At 50.1% G+C, this 26,688-nt stretch overlaps 1 protein-coding gene and 1 pseudogene across 1 annotated transcript in view; one reads left to right on the top strand and one right to left on the bottom strand.

Moving 5' to 3' along the window:
* Nucleotides 1–23,885, top strand: part of LRRC27 (leucine rich repeat containing 27) — a 65,106-nt gene extending 41,221 nt beyond the window's left edge. The window contains exons 10-16 of the mRNA XM_037804676.1: nt 1,855–1,949; nt 15,878–15,983; nt 19,168–19,297; nt 20,036–20,239; nt 20,345–20,731; nt 21,547–21,749; nt 22,561–23,885. Coding sequence (XP_037660604.1) covers nt 1,855–1,949; nt 15,878–15,983; nt 19,168–19,297; nt 20,036–20,239; nt 20,345–20,731; nt 21,547–21,749; nt 22,561–22,921 — 1,486 coding nt within the window. The 3' untranslated portion in view covers nt 22,922–23,885. The remainder of the gene's footprint in view (nt 1–1,854; nt 1,950–15,877; nt 15,984–19,167; nt 19,298–20,035; nt 20,240–20,344; nt 20,732–21,546; nt 21,750–22,560) is intronic.
* Nucleotides 4,800–5,364, bottom strand: LOC119510390 (annotated as a pseudogene).
* Nucleotides 23,886–26,688: the final 2,803 nt, after the last annotated feature.

The raw sequence follows: 26,688 nt of genomic DNA, 5'->3' as shown, positions 1-26,688 counted from the left end.
GTCTCTCGGGAGCCACGCCCCTCCCACCGCCTGGCGGCCCCTCCCCGCGCAGCCGGGGCACCGCCGCTCTCCTGTAGCGCTCCAGGCTGCCTCGCGGGGCGGCAAGACAGTCCTGCCAAACACCTCGCCCCGCGCGCCCCACGTCCTCGTTCGCTAGTGTTCTTGCAATTGGAAGGCAAGTAAGACCTCTTCTTCATTCTCTGCCGTGGGCGCCGCGGCTGTCCCCTGGCCTCCCTGGGCAGCAGCTTGGGGACACCCGTCAGCCGGTTCTGGACCCCGGCACAGCCCGTCCAGGGGCCCCCTCCTGCCACCCACCTGTCCTCATATGACCCTGAGGACCCCACCCTGACCTTCCACAAGGTGCGGGGGCCCCTGTGTTCTACTTCACTGGGCAGGTAGCAGCTGACCCAGACTAATGAGACAGCCCCTGCACCCCACCAGCTCGGGGCGGGGGGGGGGTGTAGACACCCATGCAGTCCCCTGTACCAAGCAGAAGGGGCAGCGCGGGAGGGGGCATTGACACTCAAAGGCCTGGGGGCGTGGGGGCTGGAAATGATCCCTGAATGACCACATGACACTTGCGCGAGGTCGAAGGCAAGGAGGACTCGTCCAGGCAGGTCTCGGGAAACAGCCACAGGCAGAGGTGGCTCAGGGTAGAGACCGCTGCACGGCTGTCCCAGAGCTCTGCAAAGAGACACCTGGCTACAGGGCTGCTGTGGCAGGGGGTGGCCCGAGACAGCCCAGTGCCTGTGCCTCAGTTTGCCGGGCCTCGCCTCCGAATCTGGACCTTGCCCCCAGGCCCAGGGCGGGTGGAGGCAGGTTCTGGTCAGGTCTAGATCCCTCTGGCAGCATCGTGGGGGGGGGGGGGCTCCTGGTGGGGGAAGCAGGTGGAAGGCCTGGAAGGAAGGCCCCCTGGACTGTGGCCATGCACGTGGGATGGTGTCCAGAGGGGAGACCAGAAGAAGGCTGGATTTGGGAAGCCATGGGAGTGCCAGCCAAGAGAAGATTCCAATAGGCAGATGGAAGCATGCGGCTGGAAAGGGGACTTTGAGTCCTGAGTGCGAGGGGGTGAGCCCTGGACCCAGGTGGGGCTTCTTGGTGACCTCACGCTGTCTGTCCCACAGCCCATTAGCAACCGCCACACTGGGGATCACCTCCCACCATTCAAGTCAGACCCTCCACCACGTGGAGCTGCTCCAGCCCAGCCTTAGATTCTGTGCCTTGAGTCCACTTTGGTTGTTACTCTGAGGTGTTGATGGTCTGGTGGTGAGACTCAGTGAAACAGGCAACCTTACCCTTGGGATCAAGGCTATGTCAGAGGTCAGTGTGCAGGTGACAACGACGTAGGGGATAGTCTTTTGGCCCCGGCATAGGGGAAAGCAGAAGGTGCTAATTTTTTAAAGTGAAACTCGAGTATCTAAAAGGAAGTTGGCTTGTCAGCTACATCCTTTCAACTCTGTTTCCTTATGCAGACAAATGCTAATGGCCCAGCATCCCCAAAACCTCTGACCTGCCCTTCACTGGAAAGGGTCCGATGCCCTCACGTGCGGCAGGCTGCACCTGGCAGCAGGGGACCCAGGGAGGGCCGGCTTGCCAGAGGACCTGGGTGGCCTGTGCTGCTGGCCATGCAGGTGCACAGAGCCCAGGACTGAACCAGACGCTCCTCGCTCTGCCCTTCGTGCTTGAGGAGAGCTGCCGGGGTGTTCGGTGGGGCCTACCCAGGGACAGGCGTCTCCCAGGCCAACAGTGAGCAGCCGTGTATATGGCACTTTACAAACGGCAAAACAGCAACCCTTAAGAGCTTTGCTTGGAGAGGCTTTGACTTAAGGCATTGAGAGTATGTTTTCTCTCCAGAGACGAGAACACTGCAGGAGTGGAGAGAGCAGGCCCGGGTGATGAAGAAGAAAAAGGAGGAACTCTACCGACTCCTGCCACCCAGAAAGAATCTGGTACGGCGGGTGGGATGGGTGGGGGCTGCTCTGACCAGCCCTGGGCTCTGCCCTGCTCGGTTAGGTCAGGAAGGCAGTGGCGACAGCGACACCCCAGGCCTCGCCTTATTGAGAGCGCGCTTTGGGCCTGCACGTCATACATCCCCACTGCCAGATGAGGCACCTAGGCCCAGGGGGGCTGGGGGACCTGGTAGGGGTGGAGCCGCAACACCCAGAGTCACCCATCTGCCCCCTCTAGCTGGCCTTTGGGGCTTCCCTCATGGCTCTCTGTTGCCTTTTCTTTCTGTCTGAGTGTTGGGTAAATATTGGATCAAACTAAAAGCAGATCAAAATCAAATGTAAATTCAGTACTGGAAAGCCGATGGGCACAACTCTACTTTGAAGGCCCAATGCAAGCCCTTTACTACCTAATCGCCAGCTGCCGGGACAACCGCTGAGCACAGCCAGGTCAGGGGCACACAGCACGCTTAAAAAGGGAGGGTGCCAGCGTCTCCAGAGTCCACTGGCGTGAGAGCCGGTGGCCGGCTGGCAGATGCCTTCCACCGGGGTTCTTGGGAGCCTGTCCAAAGCAGGGCGGGAGGCTGTGGCCGTGCTGCTGCGGGGCAGGGACAACGAGCCTCTCCGCAGCCCGCCCAGGCTGGAAGCTGGAGGCTGAGGGGTGTCCGGTGCCTCGGCTGGGCGCCCGCGGAAGCACCATCTGCACTGGGGCTTTATAAGAAGTGCCCACCTGGCTGGCATCAGGCCAGGCCGTATCATTTTTTCGCACACATCTTGTTATTGTGTACTACAAAACAGGCTTTTCTCAATTTGTTTACCTCCTGTTTGTGGTCTGCATGTTTACAGCGTTTTGGGTTTTTCTCGGTTTATTTACGTTTTTTGGGATTCAAGATCATTACTGTCATTTCAACCCTCAGCAGTCCACTCTTGGGCCTTGGAGCTCAGCGTTTTCTGTGCACGCTTCTGTCAGCATTTCCAGGCGGGAAGTCTGTGATTCCTAATACAGTCAACATAACAGCTGCTGTCATTTTTTTTCATTATAATTCAGATTTTATTGCTTGTTAGTTTTGTCATTCCAAACCACTTTTAAGTAAACAGACTGAGAAAATCTCCTGGGAGTGTTAAACAGATGATGGCATCATCACTGAGAATTGCTTGAGTATTTGACATAAAGTAATGGGAGGCACCACCACCACGATCACTCCCAGAAATTCAAACATATCCTATAAAAAGAGTAAAAATAGTTCACTGGCATTTAACTAGCACTCTTGGTAATCATCTATGAACCACAATAAGCCTGAACAATTTTAGAATCATCAGAGCAAAACAATGTATTTTCTTCCACTAGTAGAACTAGCTCTTTCAGTTTCTTTAAAAAACAATCAAACAATTAAATACAGCAACAAAACATATACACCATAACCTGAAAATAACAGTTGGCCTGTTCCAGTGGTCTTGAATTTTAAAATTTCTATCCTATTAATTCAAGAAATAAATATGATTCAGCTTTTGAAAATGAGATTAAGCTCCTTCACTGTAGTTGTACTTAATTTATAATTCAAAAGTTTTGACTGAAGCCAGTGTTAACCCAGTAAAAGCCATGCCTACAACTCAAGAAACTGTTCTTATTTTAAGGCAACTTCTTTAAAAGTTCATTATTCTTTGAAAACTCAGACCCAACCTGCACAGATATAAAATATTTGCCCTTCTGGGTACCACAGCAGTAGTTCTGAGTGTTCTTATAACTGGCAAACATCTGCAGAATCATTGTAAATCACGCATGCACATCAGAAACTTTTCCTGATAAGTTGAAACTGCACCAATATTTTCCTCAATGAATGATTTCTTTAGAAATCCAGCATGTACTACAATTCAGCATTTGAAAGATTTCTGTGTCCATTATTGCAAAGATGCTCAGGTTGAGAAACACATTTCTATACTTGCAGAGATACATGAAAAGTAACAAGACTTGTATTTTTTGTTAAATCATTCAGAAGACTTCAGTTATCAAACAGCTAAAAACACACAATAGCAGATAAATAGGAATTTATTAAAACATATCTCCAACAATAAAAACATTAAATATTAAGGCATCTTTTACTCCATCATGGTATATGTTGTAAAGAGAAATATTTTAAATGAGAGCCATCATCTCTATTCAAAATGCTTTCTAATGTATTTGGCAGAATTTTTTTTTTTATATTATCCTGTTTCACATATTATTAAAATCTCTCATAATCAAACATCTTGACCCAAACCAAGAGAAAAGTATAAATAGATATCCATTTACTAAAGGGAGGCAGTTCATCCTTGAAAAAGAAAAATGAACTACAAAGAGTAGTGTGTATAAAGTTCAAGTACTGAGATGTAAATTTCTCTGGAGCAATTTTTGCTTATGTAATTAAGAGGAAGAAGAGATGAAGACTTTATTTAAGATGAGAAGCTAATGAACATGGATCACCCTGCTGAATAACTGTTTGCTAAGTATTTTGCTCCACTGCGATGAGAGTTTGCAAAGTTTTTATTCTCCTTTAAAAATATATCACATCCCTAGAATGAGATCATATAAATTAACACTATTTATTATTCCCAGTATTTGTCCATGTACAAAGCTTGACAAGCTTCATAAAGTATACTAAATGGTAACATTTTCACCTTTTATTAAGGCAAGTAAAAATAATACAACCAGATCGTTTCATGAATTTTTAGCCTACAATATTTTTTACATTAAGAAACGTACAAAAAATTGTGTTTTATAAAAAGTCACTTCAATACCAGAAAAGAATAATGGAGGATTTTGAATCAAGTTTACTTTTTTAAAGGATGCTCTTTCCTTGTCTCAAATTCCAAACACTATTCATCATCTTTAGAACCAGTTTTGCTTAATTTAACTGCTTCAACCCAGTTCCGTCCTCGAGGAAGCTCCCCTTTGTGATCTGTTGTATCTGCCAGCTTGTCTCTGGGCTTTTGAAAGTTGTTCTTTTTTGCCTTTTTTCTTACCTGATGGAGCTGTAATTGGGAGTTTCAGCTGAGATGATGTTGCTTATGGATGTCATAGAATTGTGGGATGGTGGTTCTCTGCAAACAGTTCTTCACTGTCTTTGGCATATTCAGACAATGAGTATGTCATAGTGGGTCCAAACTTAACATCAGCTGCTTCCAGTAACTTGGCTAATACACTCTGCTTTATAGCCGATGATACAGTGTTGTTAAAAAAAAAGCGTTCATAGATATAATTGGAGGTGTTTGGGGGACATATTTCTGTCCAGGGAATCTCTATTAAGAAGGCTTTGGGATCACCGTTTTCACCTCTGTTGTATTGAAATGAAACTGGACTTAATTCCTGGGAACTTTCATCTCATTCATAAATCAAATGTAATGCTTCTAGTTACGTCTTTTGGTCCTTGTTGACACTCATTACACCAGCTCTCATTTTCTCAAATTTCCTAAAGCTTAATGTTCCCACCATCCAAATATGTCACCTTGACAATTTTTCCTCCAAGTGAACACCATTTTTATAATGCTAATAAGCATGCGAGGGCTCCTGGCAACCAGCGAAGTTTCTTCTGCTGCCACCGAGGCAGTATTTAGTGCCACTATTATCTGAGGAAACGTGTCTCATGATCGTTTCCTGCCTTCCGCAATAAGAAGTGGATGTTTCACCTTCTCCTCCAAGTGGCATTTCACCTGCTTTCTCAATTGTTTTCCAGTTCTCTCTTTCATTGCTCTCCCCTCTAATCCTTGTAATTTCCTTCCTGCTGCTCACTTTGGGTTTAGTTTGCTCCCCTCTCAGCACTGCCTCTGCTGTAGCCCATACATTTTTGTATATTGTTTTTGTCTTCATTTGCTTCAAGATGCTTCCTAATTTTCTTCATGATTTCTTCTTTGACCCATTGGTTGTTTTAGAGTACATTGTTTAATTTCCACATATATGTGAGTTTTGCAGTTCTTCCTCTGTTATTTATTACTACCTCCATTCTGTTGTGGTTGGAGAAGATACATTGTACGATTTCATTATATTCGAATTTACTGAGACTTGTTTTCTGACCTAACGTGGTCTCCCCTGGAGAATGACTGGAGAAGAGTGTGCACTGGGCTGCTGTCGGGTGAAGTGTTCTCTGTATGTCTGTTAGGTCTGGTTGGTTTATGGTATCATGTAAGTTTCCTTATTGATCTTCTGTCCAGATTTTCTATTATTGAAAGTGGTGTATTGAAGTTTTCTACTATTAACGTAGAACCATCTCCTTCTCCCTTCAAATCTGTCAATATTTGCTTCATATAGATTTGGGGCTCTGCTGTTAAATGCATATAAATTTGTAATTGTATCTTCTTGTTGAATTGACCATTTTATCAATATGTTAATGTCTTCTTTGACCCTTGTAATTGTTTGTTTGTTTGTTTGTTTGTTTTTATTGAGATTGTTCACGTACCATACAATTATGCAAAGACCCAAAGTGTATAATCAATTGCCCCCAGTACTGTCATCCATCACCACAATTAATTGTTTTTCAATTTTTAGAACATTTTCATTACTCCAGAAAAGAAATAAAGATAAAAAAAGGAAATTCAAATCCTCCCATACCCCTAACCACCCCCCTTCCATTGTTCACTCATAGTATTGGTATAGTACATTTGTTACTGTTGATGAAAGAATGTTAAAATACTACTAACTATAGTACATAGTTTTCAATAGGTATATTTTTCCCTATACACCTCCCTATTATTAACTTCTAGTTATAGTGTCATACATTTGTTCTGGTTCATGAAAGAGATTTCTAACATTTGTACAGTTAATCACAGATATTCCCCACCACAAGGTTCACTATTTTATACATTCCCATCTTTTAACCTCCAACTCTCCTTCTGGTGACATACGTGACTCTGAGCTTCCCCTTTCCACCACATTCATGCACCATTCAGCACTGTTAGTTATTCTCACAACGTGCCAGCGTCACCTCTGTTCATTTCCAGACATTTAAGTTCACCCTAGTTGAACCCATTCTGCTCGTAATAAGCAACCGCTCCCCATTCTTTAGCTTTGATCTATGTCCTGGTAACTTATATTTCATGTTTATGAGTTTACATATAATTAGTTCATATCAGTGAGACCCTGCAATGTTTGTCCTTATGTGTCTGGCTTATTTCACTCAGTATAGCGCCCTCAAGGTTTCTTCATCAACCCATTTTTTTAAGACAGTTTTGTTCACACACCATACATTCTGTCCTAATTAAACAATTGATGGTCCCTGTGTGGTCACATATTTATGTATTCCCCACCCTCACCACGATCCACATAAGAACATCTCCATTTCTTCCACAAAGCAGGAGGAAGAGTCAAAGAAGGTAGAGAGACAAAAACAAAAAACAAAACAAAACAAACAAACATGACAGCTAGGAAGCAACAAAAGGAAAGATAGCATTAAACTAAAGTAGAATAAAGAGTCAGACAACATCACCAATGCCAAGAGTCTCACACCCCTCCCTTATGCCCCCCTCTTACATTTAGCTTTGGTATATTGCCTTTGTTACATTAAAGGAAAAGTAATACAGTGTTTCTGTTAATTAGAGTCTCCAGTTTGCATTGATTGTATTTTCCCCCCAATACCTCCCTATTTTTAACACCTTTCAAGGCTGACATTCATTTGTTCTCCCTCATGAAAAAACGTATTTGTACATTTTATCACAATCGTTGAATACTCGAGGTTCCACTGATTTATACGTTCCCAGTCTTTATTTTTCCTCTTTCCTTCTGGTGTCCCATATGCTCCTAATCTTCCTCTTTCAACCATATTCATAGTCATCTTTGTTCAGTGTACTTACATTGCTGTGCTACTGTCAGCCAAAATTGTGTTCCAAACCTCTCACTCCTGTCTTTTCCTATCTGTCTGTAGTGTTCCCTTTAGTGTTTCCTGTAGAGCAGGTACGTTGTTCACAAATTCTGTCATTGTCTGTTTGTCAGACAATATTTTAAACTCTCCCTCATATTTGAAGGACAGTTTTGCTGGATATAGGATTCTTGGTTGGTGGTTTTTCTCTTTCAGTATCTTAAATATTATCACCCCACTTCCTTCTTGCCTCTATGGTTTCTATTGAGAAATCTGCACATAGTCTTATCAAGCTTCCTTTGTATGTGATGGATCACTTTTCTCTTGCTGCTTTCAGGAATCTCTCTTTGTCTTTGACGTTTGATAATCTGATTATTAAGTGTCTTGGTGTAGGCCTATCCTTATCTATTCTGTTTGGGTACGCTGCGCCTCTTGGATCTGTAATTTTATGTCTTTCGTAAGAGATGAGAAATTTTCATTGATTATTTCCTCTATTATTGCTTCTGCCCCTTTTCCCTTCTCTTCTTCTTCTGGGACACCCATGACACATACATTCATGTGTTTCATGTTGTCGTTCAGTTCCCTGAGACATTGCTCGTATTTTTCCATTCTTTTCCCTATTTGTTCTTTTGTGTGTAGGCTTTCAGGTGTCTTGTTCTCCAGTTCCTGAATGTTTTCTTCTGCCTCTTGAGTTCTGCTGTTGTATGTCTCCATTATGTCTTTCATCTCTTGTGTTGTGCCTTTCATTTCCATAGATTATGCCAGTTGTTTTTTCGAACTTTCGATTTCTACCTAAGTACGCCCAGTGTTTTCTTTATAGCCTTCATCTCTTTTGCCATATCTTCCCTAAACTTTTTGAATTGATTTAGCATTTGTTGTTTAAATTCCTGTATCTCAGTTGAAGTTGTAAGTTTGTTCCTTTGACTGGGCCATAACTTCATTTTTCTTAGTGTAGTTTGTAGTTTTCTGTTGTCTAGGCATCTGATTTCCTTGGTTACCCCAATCATGTTTTCCCAGACCAGAACAGGCTCAGGTCCCAGAAGGAGGAAAAATGCAGTATCCAGTTTCCCTGAGGGTGCATCTTAGAAGATTGAGACACCCTTTGAGGCCTCAGGCCACTGTGCTTTTCCTAACCTGCCCAGCAGGTGGTGTCTGTCAGCCGTAGCTCCAGACTGGTGTAAGAAGGTGTGGCCCATGGCCGTTTTCCCCCAGGCTCTGGGGTCTGGTTCTGAATGGAAGGCAGGTAGTAGAGCTGGGCATCACCTCTTTCCTCTTAGGGAAGATACACCCCCTAGGGAGTTTTCATTTGCATTTAAATGTGTTGTCTCTCTGACTTTGCTATCTCCACCCTTGTCTGGGTCAGAGTGCTGCAAGCTGAAAATGGCTGAGACTTTCTCCACTGAGCTGCTCAGGTTGAGAGAGAAAAGGGGGCAGAAAGCCTCCTTTCAGGGTCGTTCCACAATTCCCCCAGCTTCACCTGCTGGGCAGATATAGCACCTGGTCCTCTGGGCTCCCCTCCTGGGACGGAGAAGTCTCCTGGCTCTTTAAGGTCAGTTGTCACTAAAAGCCTCTGTCTGCTTGTTGGGGATTCATAGCTTGCATTGATCAGTCCGCGTTTCTTAATTAAAACCCCAGTTGGAACTGGACTTAGGAATAGTCGCTTGTTCAGGGAGTGCTGCTCTCTATCACAGCGAGGCTTTGCCATTTGGGCTGCCATGGGGGGCGGGGGCTCCCAGCTTGGATATATGGTTTCCACTCACAGATTCCACACTGTGATCTCAGGCATTCCTCCCAATCCAGATTGGTGCACAATGTGTGGACAGTTACAGTTGTCCCCTAGCAGTTATTCCAGATCATTTACTAGTTGTTCCTGGTTGTTTATTAGTTGCTCCAGGGGGACTAACTAACTTCCACTCCTCTCTATGCCACTGTCTTCTTCCGTTTCCACCTTCTTTACTTTTATGACATGTTTGCATTTAAAGTCTGTTTTGCCTGATATTAGTATACCTACCCTGCTTTCTTTTAGTTACTCTTGCATGGAATATTTTTCAGTCATTTCCTTTTCAACCTACTTGTGTCTTTGGATTTGGGGTGTATCTCTTGGAAATAACATATAGTTGGGGCATTCTTTTTTAGCCCTTTTGCCAATCTCTGCCTTTGGTTGGAGAATTTAACCCATTTACATTTAAAGTAACTACTTATAATGCCAAACTTTTTTTTCTGCTCTTTTGCTATTTATTTTTTCTAAGTTTTATACTTTTTCAACCCCAATTCTTTCATTACTGCATGCTTTCATATTTATTTGATGTTTTTTATGAACGCTTTGGAGTCCCTACTGATTTCCTTCTGTGTGTATTTTTCAAATATTTTCTTTGTGGTTACCATAGGGCTTGAATTTAACATTGTAAACCTGTACAGTCTCATTTGATTTGATACCAACTTAATTTCAACATCAAAGACAATCTATGTGTCCCTATCCCTCTGTACCTTCATCTTTATGTTGTTTTTCTCATAAATTATATTTTTTACATTGTTTGCCCCAAACCATAGATTTATTGTTAAATTTTTATGCATATGAATTTTAGATCCTGTAAGATGTAAAGAGTGGAGTTGCATACTAAACACAATACAGTAGTACTGACATTTATAAGTACCATATGGTTATCTATACCAGAGATCTTTATTTCCTTATGCCACTTCGATCTACTGTTTAGTGTCCTTTCCTTTCAATCTGAAGAACTCACTTTAAAATTGCTTATAGGACAGGTCTAGTGGTGACAGACTCCCTCAGCTTTTGTTTATCCAGAAATGTCTTATTCTCTCCCTCATTTCTGAAAGAAAGTTTTGCTGTATACAGAGTTCATAGTTGGCAGTTGTGCTGGTTTGAATCTATTATGTCCCCCACAAAAGCTATATTCTTTTAATTCAGTCTTGTGGGGGCAGACTTACTGTGGGTGGGATCTTTTGATTAGATTATTTCCATGGAGATATGACCCCCACCCATCCAAGGAGGGTCTTGATTAGTTTACTGGAGTCCTTAAGAGAGCTCAGGGGCCAACACAGACCCAGACGCTTGGAGATGCAGACAGAAAGACATTTGGAGATGCTAAGCTAAGAGATGAAGGCCTGTGTTTGCCCCAGAGAAGCTAAGAGAGGATCCCCAGATGCTTAGAGAGAAACACCCTGGGAGAACAAGCAAGGATGCTCAGGAGCTGAGAGAGAGAAGCTAAGAGAGACAGAAACCCAAAGACATTTTGGAGAAAGCCATTTTGAAACCAGAACTCAAGAGCAAAGGACCACTAGACAGCAGCCATGTGCCTTCACAGCGGACAGAGTTGAAGCACCCATCGGCCTTTTTTCAGTGAAAGTATCCTCTTGTTGTTGCCTTAGTTTGGACACTTTTATGGCCTTAGAATTGTAAATTTGTAACTTAATAAATGCCCTTTATAAAAGCCAATCCATTTCTGATATTTCGCCTAATGGCAGCTTTAGCAAACTGGAACAGATTTTGGTACCAGAGAAGTGGGGTGCTGCTGGGTTTGCAAATACCAAACATTTTGGAACGGCTTTTTAAATAGATAAGGGGAAGATTCTGGAAGAATTGGGAGGAGCTTGGTGGAAAAGGCCTAGATTGCTTTAAAGAGACTGTTGGTAGAAATATGGACTCTAAAGATACTTCTGATGAGGCCTTAGAGAGAAATGTTGAAAGTGTCATTGCAAACTGGAAGAAAGGCAATCCTTGTTTTAAAGTTGCAGAGAATTTGGCAAAATTGAGTCCTGGTGTCAGATGGAAGGCAGAATTTGAAAGCAATGAGCTGGGATACTAAGCTGAAGAGATTTGCAAACTAAATGTAGAAAATGCAGCCTGGCTTCTCCTTGCAGCTTGTAGTAAAATACAAGAGGAAAGAGATAAACTGAGAACTGGACTCTTGGGTACAAAGAAATCAGAAATTGATGGTCTGGAAAATTCTTGTCTTCCAGAAAGTGAGAAGAGTGACGTATGAACTTTTCTACTGCCCTGTGGACTCAGTCTACCCCTAGTTTACTCTGTTCTCCTGTGTGTCTCATTAGTGCCTCTGATTGAGAGCCTGGCAGAGCTCCATCACCTCAGCCACTAAAGCATGCAGGAAACCAGTTCTGTCCTCTGAGGTCCCAGCTCAGTGTCGTCAGACACCCCATGTACCTTCAAAACCCTGGGGGAGGTGAGGGGTGCAGCTGGGACTACAACTTGGTGTCCTAAGCACTGTGAGACCACAGGAGGTTGCACTCTGTGTTTCTGGCCTGGCTCCCGATCTTCCTGCACAATACTGGAACTCAGCAACTGTCCCACAGGGAGACCAGCCGTGTGTTGGAGCCCATTCAAGCTTCCAGTTCGACACCCCAGCCCCAAGTGGCTGCCAAAAGCTTTGCTGGTGTCCTTTTCCCCTGGCCAAGAACCCTGTCTGGCAAGTCTGGCAGCCTGTGCCCAGAATTCCTAAATTCCGCTACAGAAACGGTAGCTGGTGAGGACAGTCCGCTTACCTTGGAAAACTTTCCTGACTCTGAAATCTTAATGAATCTAACCCTCATTACTCGTGCAGTTCTGTAATGCCTTTAAGAATATGCTTTTTTTTTTGGAATTCACCTGGCTTTTTCCAGTGTGGCAGTGGGAGTGTGGCCTGCCCTCACCTACTACATCCTGCTCAGAATGAAGTCCTGTCATTATTTTTAAATGTGAAGTATATTTTCAGGTAAGGTGTATTTTCTGATCACCAATACTTACTGCCAGCTGTAAACCTCTTGCATGCACAGAACTTAATGACAGTCATCTCAGAACACCGCGGGTGCTGTGGTGTGAGACACGTACACAGGCTTGTTTGGAGGTTTGCAGTCTGATTGGGTGACACGTAATTTGGGAAGACTGGGTTTTGGGAGGCCTCCTCTGCCTCCGATCTCTGAAATCTGAGGTCGAGGGTCTCCTGGCTGGACATCCAGGCACAGACAGTCCTCGTCTGTCACCCTTATTCCCTCCCCCCACCTTCCATCTGCCAAGGCACCTCAACGGAGACCCCTTCAAAGACCCTCCTGGCACAGTGCTCACATCCGTCTAGGGAGCCCTCCAGCTGCTTTGTTTGATTTTAATTTTCAGTCTGTCTTGGACCCATACTGTTGTAAGATACAACCAGAATGAATTACTGGGAAGATGCCCACTTGCTTGGGTGCCCATTGTGGGAAGTGTCCATGTGCCTGCTCTCCGTTTCTGGGGGTTCTCGAAACACCACCTCCCAGCCCTGGTTAGAAGCAGAGGCCGCTCCAGGACCTCCAACTTCCTCGCCCTGTAGTGTCCACCCCTTCCGTGGGAGGGTGGGTGGGTGGGATGCTTTGGGCAAATATTTACAGATAGATGCTTACAGAAGCCTTTGCAACCTTTGTTTATGAGTGAAAGACTTCATGGATGGTGTTTACAAATATAGTTTTAAAAAGAACTTTTTTAAAGAATATGCCATTTCATAAAGAATATGACTTTGTTTTGGCACTTGTTCTGGTTTTCTAATGCTGCCTTTATGCAAAATACCAGAACTGGATTGGCTTTTATAAAGGGTGTTTATTTGGTTACAAATTTACAGTCTGAAGGCCATGAAAATGTCCAGATTAAGGCATCAACACAAGTATACCTTCACAGAAGGAAGGCCAGTGGCATCCGGAAAACCTCTGTTATCTGGGAAGGCACTTGGCTGGCATCTGCTGATCCCAGGTTGTGTTCTAGCTCCTCTCTCACCTCGGTGTTCTTCAAAATGTTGCTCTTGGGGCATTTTATCCTTTCTTAGCTTCTCTGGAGCAAACTCTGGGCTAGTATTTCCAAAGTATAAGCAAACGTCTGCTTTCAGCAGCTGTCTCCAAAATGTCCCTCTCAGCTGCTCTGAGGTCCTTCTGTTTGTGAGCTCTTTTATAAGACTCCAGTGATTAAATCAAGACCCACCCTGAATGGGTGGGGCTACATCTCCATGGAAATAATTTAATCAAACGTTTCATCCACAGTGATTGAGTCACATCTTCATGGAAACACTCAATCAAAGAATTTCAACCCAATCAACACTAATACGTCTGCCCACACAAGATTGCATCAAAGAACATGGTGTTTTGGGGACATAATACATCCAAACCAGCACAGCACTCTTCTTGGAAAATACAATTTAATGCTGGAAATTTGGCAGTACATTTGCATTCATGTTTGTTTATTTGCAGGTTTTCATTTAAGATTTCTCTTCCTCTCATTCTAAGCTGCCTGAAGGCAGCGTGGAGACAGCACCCACAGGACGCCTGGCCCGGGGTGCCCTGCCTTGGTCGCTCCCCCCATGGCCGGGTTGCACCAGAGTCTCCACTGCGTGAGGAAGGCCTGGGGCTGGAGCAGGTCGACGGCACAAAGGTGCTGCCGGAAGCTGGTGGCTGCAGCAGGGGCTGGAGTAAGGGGAGAGGTGGGGATGGTGCTCCTGGGGAGGGAAATGAGGGGAGCGCCTCGCTGGTTTTATCAGGGCACGGCGAGCAGAGCAGGGAAGCCAGCTCAGGAAGCAGGCTGCAGGGAGGAAGGAGAGCAGGCCTCTGCATCAGGACATCGGGGCTTCTCTCAGCAGGGGGTGTTTCAGGGACGTGGACACACAGACCCCAGATGGGGGGACTGGGCCTCCAGCCAGACATCCTGGGCGGCTCATGGAGGTAGGAGACGAGAGAGAGGGACATGACCAGAGGCTCCAGAGAGGAAAACCCGTGAGGCCCGGAGCTGTGGAACCAAGGCAGGGTGAGAGGGAATGGGGTGTGTCCCAGTTCTGGGACCAGAACGGGGCGGGAGGACAGGGGGATAAGAGGGCAAGAGGACAGGGGACAGGGGAAAGGAGGACAGAAGATGGAGCAGGGGAACAGGGGAGAGAGGAGCATGGGGCAGAAGGACAGGGCAGGAGGACAGGATAGGAGGGCAGAGGGACAGGAGGATAGGACAGGGGGCAGGAAGACAGAAGACAGGGGCAGGAGGACGGGGGCAGAAGGACAGCATTTTGAGGAGGGCGATGAGAAAACCCAGATCAGACACAGAGCCTCAGGGAACTGGGCATCGAAGAGACCCTGGCCGTGGGCTGTTAGGAGTCTGGAACATTCTAGCAACAAGAATGCTTTTAAACATATTTTGTGCAATGCTGTAATGTATAAGTTATAAGGAATTTGTTGTGCTTTCAAAATAAACATAAGTGATCTGTGAATTCTTACAGAGTGCTTCCAAAAAATCAGCACGTCGTCCTTTGCTGGGTTTCTTGGTCCCCTCTCTCATTACCTCTGTCCTCTTGGCCATCAGGCCTGTCCAGGAAGATGGTGGCCAGACCTCACCACCTCATGGGATGGTCTGAGGAAACTCATTTACAAGAGACTTGAAGATGGAAGTGGGGCTGCCGACCCCTGTTGGCTTGCCTTTGGGTTTCCAGGCCCCAGAGGGTGTGGGGTCCATGTTAGACTGCAGGGGGCAGCGTGGAGGGCTGGAGAGGGGGGCCCACGCGGCCTTACTCACACGCACGTCTGGAAGGCGCGCGTTCCCACTTGCAGACGCGGTGGTCTTTGTATAAAAGCCGCACAGACCTACTTCGTGTGCATCTTCAGCAGTGTGTCAGTGCATTGTCCATGTTCAATACCAGTGAGATTATAATGCAGGTTCTAAACCACAAGACTTTTTCTGCTTTCCTCGCCTTGCTTGCCACATGTGTGAGCGCTCACGGGTAAGCTTGACCATCGTCGCGTCTGTGGAAAAGGCTTCGGGCCTGTCTAGGAGAGCACATCTCGCCTCTGTGGTGCCGCAGGGTTCGCGGCGGGTGACACTCCGGGTGTCTGCAGTGGCCATCACAGCTCGCCCATGACCCCACTCCACTGCTCCCCTTCTCATCTGGGTCCAGGGGACACAAGGGGGGGCTCCCACAGAGGTGACCCTCGCAGCCCTGAGGTAGGAGGGTGGTGACCAGTGCACTCACTTCTGGACGTCCGTGGTCAGTCCTCATGGATGAGAGACCAGCCTGAGAGCCTGGAAGGTTTGCTTCGTGTTAAAAGCATTATTTTTCTGGATTCCTGAAACATCCTGTTGCATTTTCCTAGGTGGCATCAAAGATCCCCTTTGCCACAGATCTGATAGAGAACAAGAAAACGCCAATAAATCCACCTGGAAAAACGAGACAAAACCGACTGAGAGCATCGCACGCGAGTGAGGAAGTGTGGTTGGTATCAGGTTTTCCTTCCCCGGATTCCGCCACCTCCGCCGCTGGTGCCTTCGCTGACCGCCGCCCTATGGGCTCCAGGGCCGACGGGGAGCCCCCCACGTGGCCCTCCCCCCGGCAACTTCTCCAGCTGCCTGTGTTTCTCTCCTGGGGCGGCTGAGAAAGGACACTACCTGTCGGGGGCTTCAAACCAGCAGCAACGTGCTCGCTCTCCCTTCTGGGTGTCGGCTGGGCCTCGCTCCGCTGGGGGCTTGGGGGGGGGTGCTTCCTGCCTCTTCCAGCTCTGGTGGGGGGACGGCCGTACCAGCGTCCTGGGCCCGTGGAGGCGCCTGCCAGTATCGGCCATTGTCTCAGGGCCTGCGCTTGGTGGGTCTGGGGGTGCCTGTTTTCTGTTCTTATAAGGACACCAGTCAGTGGATGCAGGGCCCACCCAGCCCAGTGTGACCCTGTCTTAACGAACTGCATCTGCAGAGACCCCACTTCCACATAAGAGCACACTCCGAGGCCGGTGGACGCGGGTGTAGGGCTCACCCTTCAGCCCGGGCACCAGCTGCATCGACTGCATCACCAGCACATCCAGGCCCTGCTGGGGCCTCCTCTGCTGGGACCTCCGCCGGGGGCTTCTGCTGGGGCCACCCACACACCCTCCCCGATCCTCCCGGGCCCCCGGCTTTCCTCGCAGACCCGGCGCCCCAGGCCATGTGCCCAAGCTCCTTTGCCACTTCCTCCCCAAGGGAAATGCCAATGCGACCTCTTTCACACGGCCTCCAGCCCCAGGTGATGAGCGCCCTCCTCCGCTGGCTGCCGTGGGGGCCCTGGCTGCCTGGCACCAGATTGCTGGAGCTCTGTGCTGGCCTGCCCTTCCCTGCCTCAGTGCTTCCGGGGCAGCTGCAGAAGCAGGTGTGGCCCCCTGGTCTTCGTTGCCATTGCCTCTGGGCTTGTGGCAAGCGGGCATCCAGGCATTGGCGGTGCTTCCCCTCACACCAGTGCCCACTCACCCGGGTTGCATCGAGCTTCGCCCACACTGGACCACCCCCCTTGCACCGCAGCCGGGCTTGGCTCCATCTGCCTGGGTAGGGACCCGATCCCAGATCTTCTCCTGCGCATCCACGACCCAGGGCCACTCCTGGTACCAGTTGGCCTGGCGTGGGCCCCCGATAGCAGTTCCCCGATACGGGTCCTGGGAGTGGGTGATTTATTCTGAAGCCATAGCAGAAGGCACCAGTGGGGAGAGTGAAAGGGCACCGGGGAGGGCAGCACCCCTGAGGGCTGTGACAATGAGTGAGTGCCACGGTAGGGGGCCGGGCCTCACAGCTCACCGGGGCCCCTCAAGCCGAGTGCCAAATGTGTCTCCACGTTGTTCCACCAAGGGACACAGAACCCAGCCCCTTGCCCACTAGGCCCCTTACCTGAGGGAGGGTGGGCCTTGGGGGTGTGACTCCCCTGCACTTCCGGCTGGCCCCTTCCTGCCTGCCTGTGACGTCTGTGGGCACCTGGGGCGTGGACACAGCCCTCCGCCCAGCCGCAGGGATGCAGATGTGCCAGTGTCTCTGGGCATCAGGGCAGGCCTTCGGAAGACACTGGGCAAGGGCTCAGAGAGCGGGGAGCCTCCCGGGCCCTTCCAGGCCACACAGCTGCACCCCAGAGTTGAGTGGGCTCGCAGAACATGTGTGGTGACGCTGCCCAGCTGAGCATGGCCAGGGCGTGTGCAGGCACAGGGAGGCGTGTGCGGGCATGAGCAGGCGTGTGCGGGCGTGTGCAGGCAGGCCTGCAGCTAAAGGTCCTGGTGCAGTGCTGGGAGTGTGGGCTTCAGCAGGAGAAAGACCCTCCTGGCTGAGGGCTGAGACCCCAGGGAAAAGAGGCCAGCTTGGGGTCCAGGGGAAGGTGGCCTGACTGAGGCAGGGCCAGCGGGTGTGGGGGCAGCCAGGACCACCCGGGGTGTGAAGGCAGCAGCATCACCAGAACTCGAGGCGCGGTAGCATGCGGAATGAGGTTGACAGCTGAGTAGGGGCCGGCAGGCAGCCCGGCCAGGGGCGGGTGGGGTGTCGTTCCTCATTCCCAGGGGCAGGTGGGAGGACGGGCTGCACCCCCTGGGGCCATCAGGCTCACAGAGCTGTGTGGCTGCCCAAGGAAGGTGGGCGCAGGGCCTGGGTCTCGGGTGTGGGAGGGAGATCCAGAGCCTGGGGGCATGTCTTATTCCTGGAAAATTTGTTCTTCATTGATCTGAGAACCCTGGGAAAATCTCGCAGGCTGTCAGATTAAATTAATGTCACATCCCTGTGGTTTAGATCGAGCATTGTGTGTCTTTGTGGGCCTTTGAAAGCCCATGGCAGACCATGCACGCCACAGGCACTCAGGCCACCTTCGTGTCTGCGATTTTACCAAGAACCCGGAGTCCCCACAGCTCAGAGGATCTGCGCCTTCTGCAGGCCACCTCATATGGGGCTCAACAGGCGGCAACACTGCCTTCAGCTGTGTGTTGGAAAGCAAGCCAGGCCAGCACAGACCCCGGGCTGGGGCCGTGGGCTGGGACCCTTCAGGGAGGGCCCAGTCTGCGGGCGATTGGATTCACCTGTCGAGGGCCCGTCGGTGGCCTCCAGGCCGACCCCGGCTTCAGCAGGCCCCGGAGCTCCCCTCACCTGGCCTTAAGCACTAGGTTCTCTGGCACTTCCTGGCATGCTGTTGTGTTTAAAATCAGAGAGTATCAATCCCAAAGCCCTGCACCCTGATGCTAACGAGACAAACAAGTCTAAAACACTTTATTTGAAATAATTTTCTGTTCCTCTGTGTAAGGATTTATTATGATGTGTTTCATATAAAATGATTTCCTTTCATATAATTATATCAAAAATTATGTAATTCATGTCAAAACGATGTATTTTGTATGAAAACAAGCCATGCTGTTTTTTATGTGGAAGGAAAGTAGTGTTCTAAATGTGCAATGTCTTAGTGACTTAGTGGATGTACTTTTAGATCAGTGTTTGCTTTAGACCTTCTAAATCGATGAGGATGAGCCCAGGGGACCACGGTGGTGACGCTGGGATCCCCAGGGGCCTCTGGGGGTCCCTGGAGGCCTATGGTCCGAGGAAGAAGGGACTGGCCTCCGTCCCGGGTATAGCAGCGCCGGGCACGGAAGGGGAGCGTTTTTCCTCACTGCCCTCTGTTTTCCAGAGCCTTCCAAGAGGGGGATTTGGAGGACAGGATAAAACAGCACATCCAGCACATGCACGAGAGAAGGAAGAGGTTCGGGGAGTCGGCGCCGCTGGAGGAGATGCGGCAGGCAGCGCAGGATCTGGAAGTGGTAAGGCTGTGGGCGGGCGGCCGGTGAAGGGTCTCACCAAACCCAGAGCGCAGGCCCACGCCTCCTCGGAGCGCGGCTGGAAAGCGGGGGCCGCCGCCCACGTGTCTCAATGACTGACACCCCGAATCGTTGTCCGCAGTGGCCCGGCCCGGGGTGCAGCGCGGGCTCAGAGGGGCGCGCGCCCAGGACGGCGGCGGGCGTGGTCAGGGCGGGGCCTTGTGCGGTGGGCGTGGCTGTCGCGGGGCGTGGTCTCTAGGGGCGTGGTTTGGGCGTGTCTGTGGGCAGGGTGTGGGTGGGCGCGGCTGCGGCCCTGGTTGCCGGGGCGGGGCCCGGGCCGCTTGCTGCAGTCCCACCCGGAGGCGCGGGTGGTCGCTGTCTTCTCACCTGGCCGCCGGCCGGCCACGGCATCCACCCAGCAGCCCTGGCTGAAGCTGGCAGTGTGCCCGGCAGGGTTCCGGGGACCGCGGGCTCAGGGGAGACGCCCTTCCCCCGGGTGGAAGGCGCCGGCAGCCCGCCTGGCCGGCCCTGCGGGATCCCCTGGTCCTGGGATCCAGGAAGCCTGTCTCCCCGCCCTGCCCGCAGGCTCCCCAAGGGCTGAGGCTCCTGCACCTTCCAGAGCCAGGCAGCACTCCTGTGGGCAAGGGGCAGAGGTCCCCCTTTGGCGTCTCCCTCTCCCTGGAGCCCAGGCGGGGCGGCCATGGAGACCCCCTGCTCTGACCCCGCTGGCCTTCCACGCAGGGAGCGTTCACCTGCCTCTCCGGAGCCGCTGTATCCGCTCCAGACCTCTGGTTTAGGGGTATAACTTTGCGCGTGGGTACCCCCAAGCTCCCAGCGCTTCAACTCATCTGGGTCTCAATCGTCCTGGAAACCCGAGGCTCGAGGGTTCCCTCCGGTGCGCCGGGGCCACTCTCCGCCGCGGGGTCGACAGCCCCAAGCAGCCTGGTGAGCACCTGACAAGGAGGGAGTTACCTAGAAGGAAATTTCTCTTCGTTGACTTTCTCAACAACCTTGTCAGAAAGGTTGCAGCACCCCCATTTCCCGGGGCAGGAAGCTGAGGATCGAGGAGACCCCGTGCCAGGCCCAAGATCCCCCACGGAGGGTGAGCTCAGAGCCAAACCCCCGTTCGTGCGAACCCTGAAGCCTGTGTGCACACACCCGGCCACCTCCTCGGGACGGAGTCCGCAGGACTTAGCTCCTGCTGCCTTCCCACGATTGAGCAACACGGGCCACAGGAAGTTTCCCAGAAGCGTCGCGTCCAGCCACAGCGGGCCCCTGGGCAGCTCCCAGAGGGCTCAGGGAAGCCCTGACGCAGCCTGTACCTCACCATTCACGCCCTGGCCCGGCCTGGGAGGCCCTGGGAGGGCCGCAGGAAGACGGGGGTTTCCCGGCGCCCCAGAATGCACTTTGGGAGCCAGGAATCTTGCCCTAGAGGAAGTAAGTCCTGGGGAGATGCACTTTCACATGCCAATGCGGTTTGCTGTCCAGGTGGCCCTGGGCTGTCCCCTCCTCCTCTCCCACTCTTCCCCCCTCCTCCTCCTCCCACCCCTCCTCCCCTCCCCCTCCTCTCCTCCCCTCCTCCTCCTCCCTCCCCTCCTCCCATCCCCCCTCCTCCTCTCACTCCTCTTCCCCACTCCTCCCCTTCTCCTTCTCCCCTCCCACTCCTCCTCCTCTTCCCACTCCTCCTCACACTCCCCCTACCCTCTCCCTCCTCCTCCTCCTCCTCCGCCTTTCTCAGATTCCGGGATTGCATGACTGGCTGTGACTTCAGATGCTAAGCAAAATTGGCATAAAAACATTCTTGATGTTCGACAACAGCCGGGCCTGCATTAAAATGAGTTTTCCTGTGCAGTAGAATCAGAAACACAAGCTCGGGGTCAAGGGTAGAGATGGGGTCCTGATGGGCTGCCCTGCAGGCCCGCCCAGACCAGGTGGATGGGCATGGCTGCAGGGCCGATAGTTTTTCTTTGAAAAATAAAAAAGAATGAGATGATCGTATTTATAATTACTTTTCTGAAATTTGATTCCTGAGAAGTTGAGTCTCATGCAAGGCCCATTTCACACAGTGGTCTTTTTTTATGCACTCCACATGGGACCATTAGCTTAAAGGGGGGGGGCTATTTTCTTTACAATCAGTAGTTAACAGATTTGTACATCCTGGCAGAGAGGATCATTTCAAATCTGCCCCCATTGTGTCCCTGTGCTCTCTGGGGTGAGTGGGCGAGGCTGCAGAGGTCTTTCCTTGTCCCCAGGTGGGCAGAGCTGTGTGTCCTGGGACAGGCTCATGGGGAGATTCCAGGAGCCCTCGCCCTGGCAGGGCCTGGGACTGGCGCTTTAAGGGAAGCACAGTTCACCTGTCACCTGTCATCTGCACACCTGGAACAGGGAGCAGGCTCTCTCCATCCATAAGTGCCGTGGAGCCCCAGGGAGGGCAGCCACCCTGCTGCAGCCCAAGGTGGGCATACATTGAACGAAACACAGCTTACGTGTTTGAGGAGCATGCATTTTGGTGAGGGAGATGATGGCGCAGGCGAGGGGGTGGGGTGCAGGTGAAGGGGTGATGGCATAGGTGAGGGAGATGTTGCGTTCCCATCTCACCTTTCACCTCTCGTGTCCTCATCACAGCGTGTGATGCACTACATTTGGGGTACATGGAGGAGCTGGGGGCACAGCCCATGAGCAGTCCTGGGTGGTGCATAATAAGCTAGAAGGAACAGTGGGGGCTTCCTGAGGACAGAGCCCCTGGGCCAGGGAACCACCATGGGCAAGGGTGGTGAGCAGTAGACTGGGGCAGGGCCCTCAGCCAGGAGCTCGAGTCAGGTCAGGGGTCAGGGCAAATGGGTGGCAAGGGTCCTATCGGGTGAGGTAGCCCCAGAGAGTCCAGATGAGTGAAGAAGGAAATGTTATGGGCAGACTTGCCTTCCCAGATAAGCAGGGTCAGTTTTGCACATGTTAATCTTCATTCTGCCAAAACCCCACCAAGATGACAGGTAAGGAAACAAAAGTGACAAACTTCTCAGGATTGAGACCCTGGGAGGAGGCTGCTCAGAAATGAGGTGGTCCTGCCTCTCTCCTTTTGTGAGTGAGTCCTGAGTTTTAACTGGGCACAGGCTACCCATCTGAGGCCCCATGGCCCTGACTCCCCACAGCTAGATGAGGGCATGCAATGGGATGTGGACGGAGGATGGGGGGTGAAACTTCTGAGACTCACCTTTGAAGGGAAGGAACATGCCCTTACTTGTTCTTTCCTCTGACTGGAATGCAAGCCCAATGGCTGGACCTGGAGCCCAGACCACAAGACAAAATCCACAAATTGAAGAAGGCAGAACCACCATCCATCAAGAGAATCAAAGTCTCCGACTCTGGAAACTGCCCTCTCAGAAACCATTCCACCTGGTTTCAGCCACCCTCATCTGGGCCTTGTTACAGCAACTGAGCTTGTTACAGCAACTGAGCTTGTTTCCTCGTGCATACAAAGCCCGTGTCCTCATGCATACAGAGCCTGTGTCCTTGTACATACAGAGCCTGCATTCTCATGCATACAGAGCCTGCGTTTTCACACACACAGAACCCAGCCTGGTTTTGGAAGCAGAAGGCCACCTAGTGGTGAAATGTAAGGGCCACTGAGAGAGATGTTAACAAGAAGCAAAGATTCATTCTACAAAACGCCCAAGCCACAGAACAAGAAACTAAAAACAGAGGATTGGCTGAAAGTCTTCACAAGGTCAAATTAGATCCCTGGGTCCCCTTCCCCACCTCGCACAACAGCAGACCCCCCTGCACCTCTCCAGCAGGGCGCTAGAGAAACAGAAGAAGGTGCCACACCTGGGTGGTGTGATGGAAGGGCCCTCTGTGGGGAAGGGAGGTCCAGGGACAGGGGCCACCATCCTTGGGGGTGGGGAGGGGGCCAGGACACTCTGGAAACAAGGGCCCCTGACCACCTTCTCTGACAGAGCCTGCCCAGCTGCCGGCAGCCGTGTCCCACGTGAGGCCCAAGGTACCTCGATCTCAGTCTCACCTTTTGCTGGCCCAGCAGACTGGGAGTGTGGGATTTGGAGCAGAAAACCTGTCTTTGCTTCCATGGAAAGCTGCTACCCCTCAGCTTCTGTGTCTGTGCCACGAGGATGGCAGCCATGGCCTGGCACCTCTCCGGACAGGTGTGAGTCCCAGGTGGAGCCATGCCGGGGCCGATGTTTGGCCAGCAGGCCACCTGGGGATGGCCCCCGCCTTGAGTTTGCAGCAGGACCGTCCCTGATTCTCCACTCACTCGCTCATTTGCCTGGAATTTACTCAGACTGCTGTGTGTGGGGTCCCCAAGATGGGTGCCCCACATGTCTGCGTCGAGAGCTTGGTGTCCCCCAGGGCAGGGCAGGCGGCCCAGCGGGCTGTGGGCAGGGCTGCGCCAAGGGGCAGCCGCAGTGATGTGCCTAGGAGCACCCTGGGGAAGGGAAGCCCGGCTTTGCCCGTCGACACCCCCTCAGGGCCCGAAGGGCGGCTGCACGGCATACCCAGCAGAGCCCATCTGCGCCAGGGAAGGGTGACATTCTGCGTCCTGCGAGCCTTGTTGACTTTTATCTCCCTCCTCTTTCCCCAAAAGGCCAAAAGGCTACAGGATGAAGTAATGAAACTAAAATTGGAATGCAGCTTGAACAAAAATCATCAATTCACAACTCTAACTGGAAACCTTCCACTTCGCCCATCCACATCAAAGCCTCAAAATATATTTTTTAAAATAAAATATTAAGAATCTGAAAACATTTACACATATTAAGGACAAAGTATCACTTGTATGGCCTGAAACATCTTCAAACATGAAAAATTAGTATTTTGTTTTCTTTCTCAGGTGTCATCTCTTACGTGGTGGAGGGGGGATATTGGGATCCAGAGTTATTCTAACAACTTATTTTACCGTCAGCCTGTTATTTTACAATACATTTGATGTTGGTTTTTTCGAGGCTGTAAAAGGGTTTAAGCTGCATTAAAAGAAAGCAAATACTATAAATTGGCTGCACTGTCATTCTTGTTGGCCTGCGTCTGCCAGTCCCATGGTGGAAGGCTTGAATGTCTGCACCCCACCCCACCGTGAACCCCTCCTCCCAAATGTAATCGCAGCTTTTACTTAGCTATTTAATAGAGGAAGGCAAGGCTCATTCACCAGATTCTCTGCCAGCTCGGAAGCCCGACAATCCCAGCGCTGGCCAGGAGGGGAGGGGGCTCTGGGCGAGAACTGACCCTCTTCTCTGCCCAGCAGTGATGTTCTGCTTTGGCTGTGGCCCCTCCAGGGCGCTGACCACCCCCCCCCCCCGAGCGTGGGACGGTGATATCCAGCTCAGCACACACCTCTGCCCCTGCAGAGTCGCCATCCCAGACCAGCCTTTATCGCGTGTTCTTTTACGCCAGCTGTTGGAGTGTACGTGACTTGGTCTCCTGCACTGGATGTATGATTGGAAGTTGAATAAGGGCCTAATCTTAAAAACATCTTGAGTTGATTCGTCTAATAAATGTAGGACTATCCTGATTTTCTGGGATTTTTTGTGTCAACTTTGACAAATGTTTTTTAGTGAATGTTTTCATTTCATTCCATCTAAGTTGTCAAATTTATTAACATAAAGTAGTTCATAATATCCTTATTTTTCAAAGTCTCTAGAATCTATAATAATGCCCAATATCCATTCTTGGTATTGGTACTTTGCGTTTTCTTTTCCTTGATCGATCTTGTGATTTATCAGTTTCGTTAATACTTGTGAAGAAACAATGTTTGGCTTTGTTGATTTTCTCATTTTGGGTATGTTTTCAATTTTGCTAATTTCTGCTCTTTACATTTCCTTCCCTCTGCTTTATTCGGGTTTAATTCATGCTTAGAAGTGAGTTTATCACTTTTAAATGCATGGTTTAGGAAAAAAGTGTATAAAAATCATTCATCTAAGCTTACAACTCAAGGAGCTAGAAGAATGTAGCAGTTGTCTATCAGTAAGGGGCAGCTTAGAACAGCGAGTGTTTATTACCTCATGCAGGAATGGGGTGCGGCTGAGCTGGTTGGTTCTGGCCCAGGCCCTCTTGGGAGGTGCACTTGAGCCGTCGGCTCCAGCCGTGGGTGCTCAGCTAAGCTGGGGCTGGAGGAGCTGCTTCAGGTCAATAGTGGCCGTTGACTGGAAAACATTCTCCATGATTCCAGCCTACTGCAGTTTGTTGAGACTTGCTTTATGGCCTACCACAGGACTTACTTTGGTAAACGTCTCATGTTTACTCGAGAAGAACATATTCCATGGTTGTTCAATACAATGTTTTGTAGATGTCAGGTCAAGTTGATTCATGACGTTGCTCAGTCTTCTCCATCCTCACGGATTTGTTTAAGCTTGTTCTGTTCATGACAGAGATTCATGTACAAATCTCCAGCTATAATTGTGGACCTGTGTATTTCTCTTTCAGTTAAGTTGTATTTTGCTGTATATATTTTGATGCTATGTTACTGGCTGCCTACAGATTTAGTTGCCCTCGAATTAGTTGCCTGCAAAATTAGGATTGTTTTTTTCTTATCATTAGAAAATGTTTCTTTTTATCTCTCATTTTGTATTTCTTTCCTTAAAGTATATTTCATCTGATATTATACCATACCACCTCTCTTATGGTTAGTATGTGCATGCTACATCTTTTTCCATCTCTCCTTCTGGGACTCCAGTTTTACATATATTAGACCCTTTAACTGTGTCCTGCATATCTTCTCTCTCTCTTGTTCTTTCCATTCTTTATTCCTTTCTGTTCTTTATTCTTTTCTGTACTTCCTTTCCTCTGGGGATCAGCAGAGACTCCTGCGCCCGCGTGCGGCTCCTGCCTTGGAGACGCGAAGCCCAGTGTCCCGTGGTTCCTCCTCCCACCCGGCCGCCCGCCGCCAGCCCAGCTCCCGCCCCACATCAGGGCCTCGCTCCGCTCCCTCGTCAGCCATCACTGCTCCTCCCGCTCCTCCGTCGTCGGGGACCCTCGTCAGTTCCACGTCGCTCCTCCTGGCTCTGTCTCCTTCTTGCCGTCAGCATTGGGAGATGTGTTCTCCGTTCGGTCTCCCAGGTTCTGACTCAGGTCTCTGCATTACCGTCCTCTCCTCATTCATCTGCTGAACTTTAGTTCGACATCTTTTTAAATTTACGATCATTGTTTTCAGCCCTGGAAGCCTTGTGTGGCTCTGCACACCTGGATTTGTTTGGTGGGGCCGCCCCTCACCCACCCCCCGTGATGCCGGCCCCTCCGCTGTGGCTGCCAGCAGTGGCTGGTCGGTGGGAAAGACACAGGCCTGTCTCTGCCACCCCCTCCGCCCCACCAGGCACCTGCACGGAGGGCTCCTGCCCCGTTGCCTGTTTCCAGCCTCGGCGTGGTGCAGGGGCCAGCCGCCTCCTCCCACC

Source organism: Choloepus didactylus, chromosome 15, assembly GCF_015220235.1.
Source record: "Choloepus didactylus isolate mChoDid1 chromosome 15, mChoDid1.pri, whole genome shotgun sequence".
NCBI classification, from domain to species: domain Eukaryota; kingdom Metazoa; phylum Chordata; class Mammalia; order Pilosa; family Megalonychidae; genus Choloepus; species Choloepus didactylus.
Note: the sequence above shows the minus strand (reverse complement) of the source record. Positions and strands in the feature narration are given on the sequence as shown.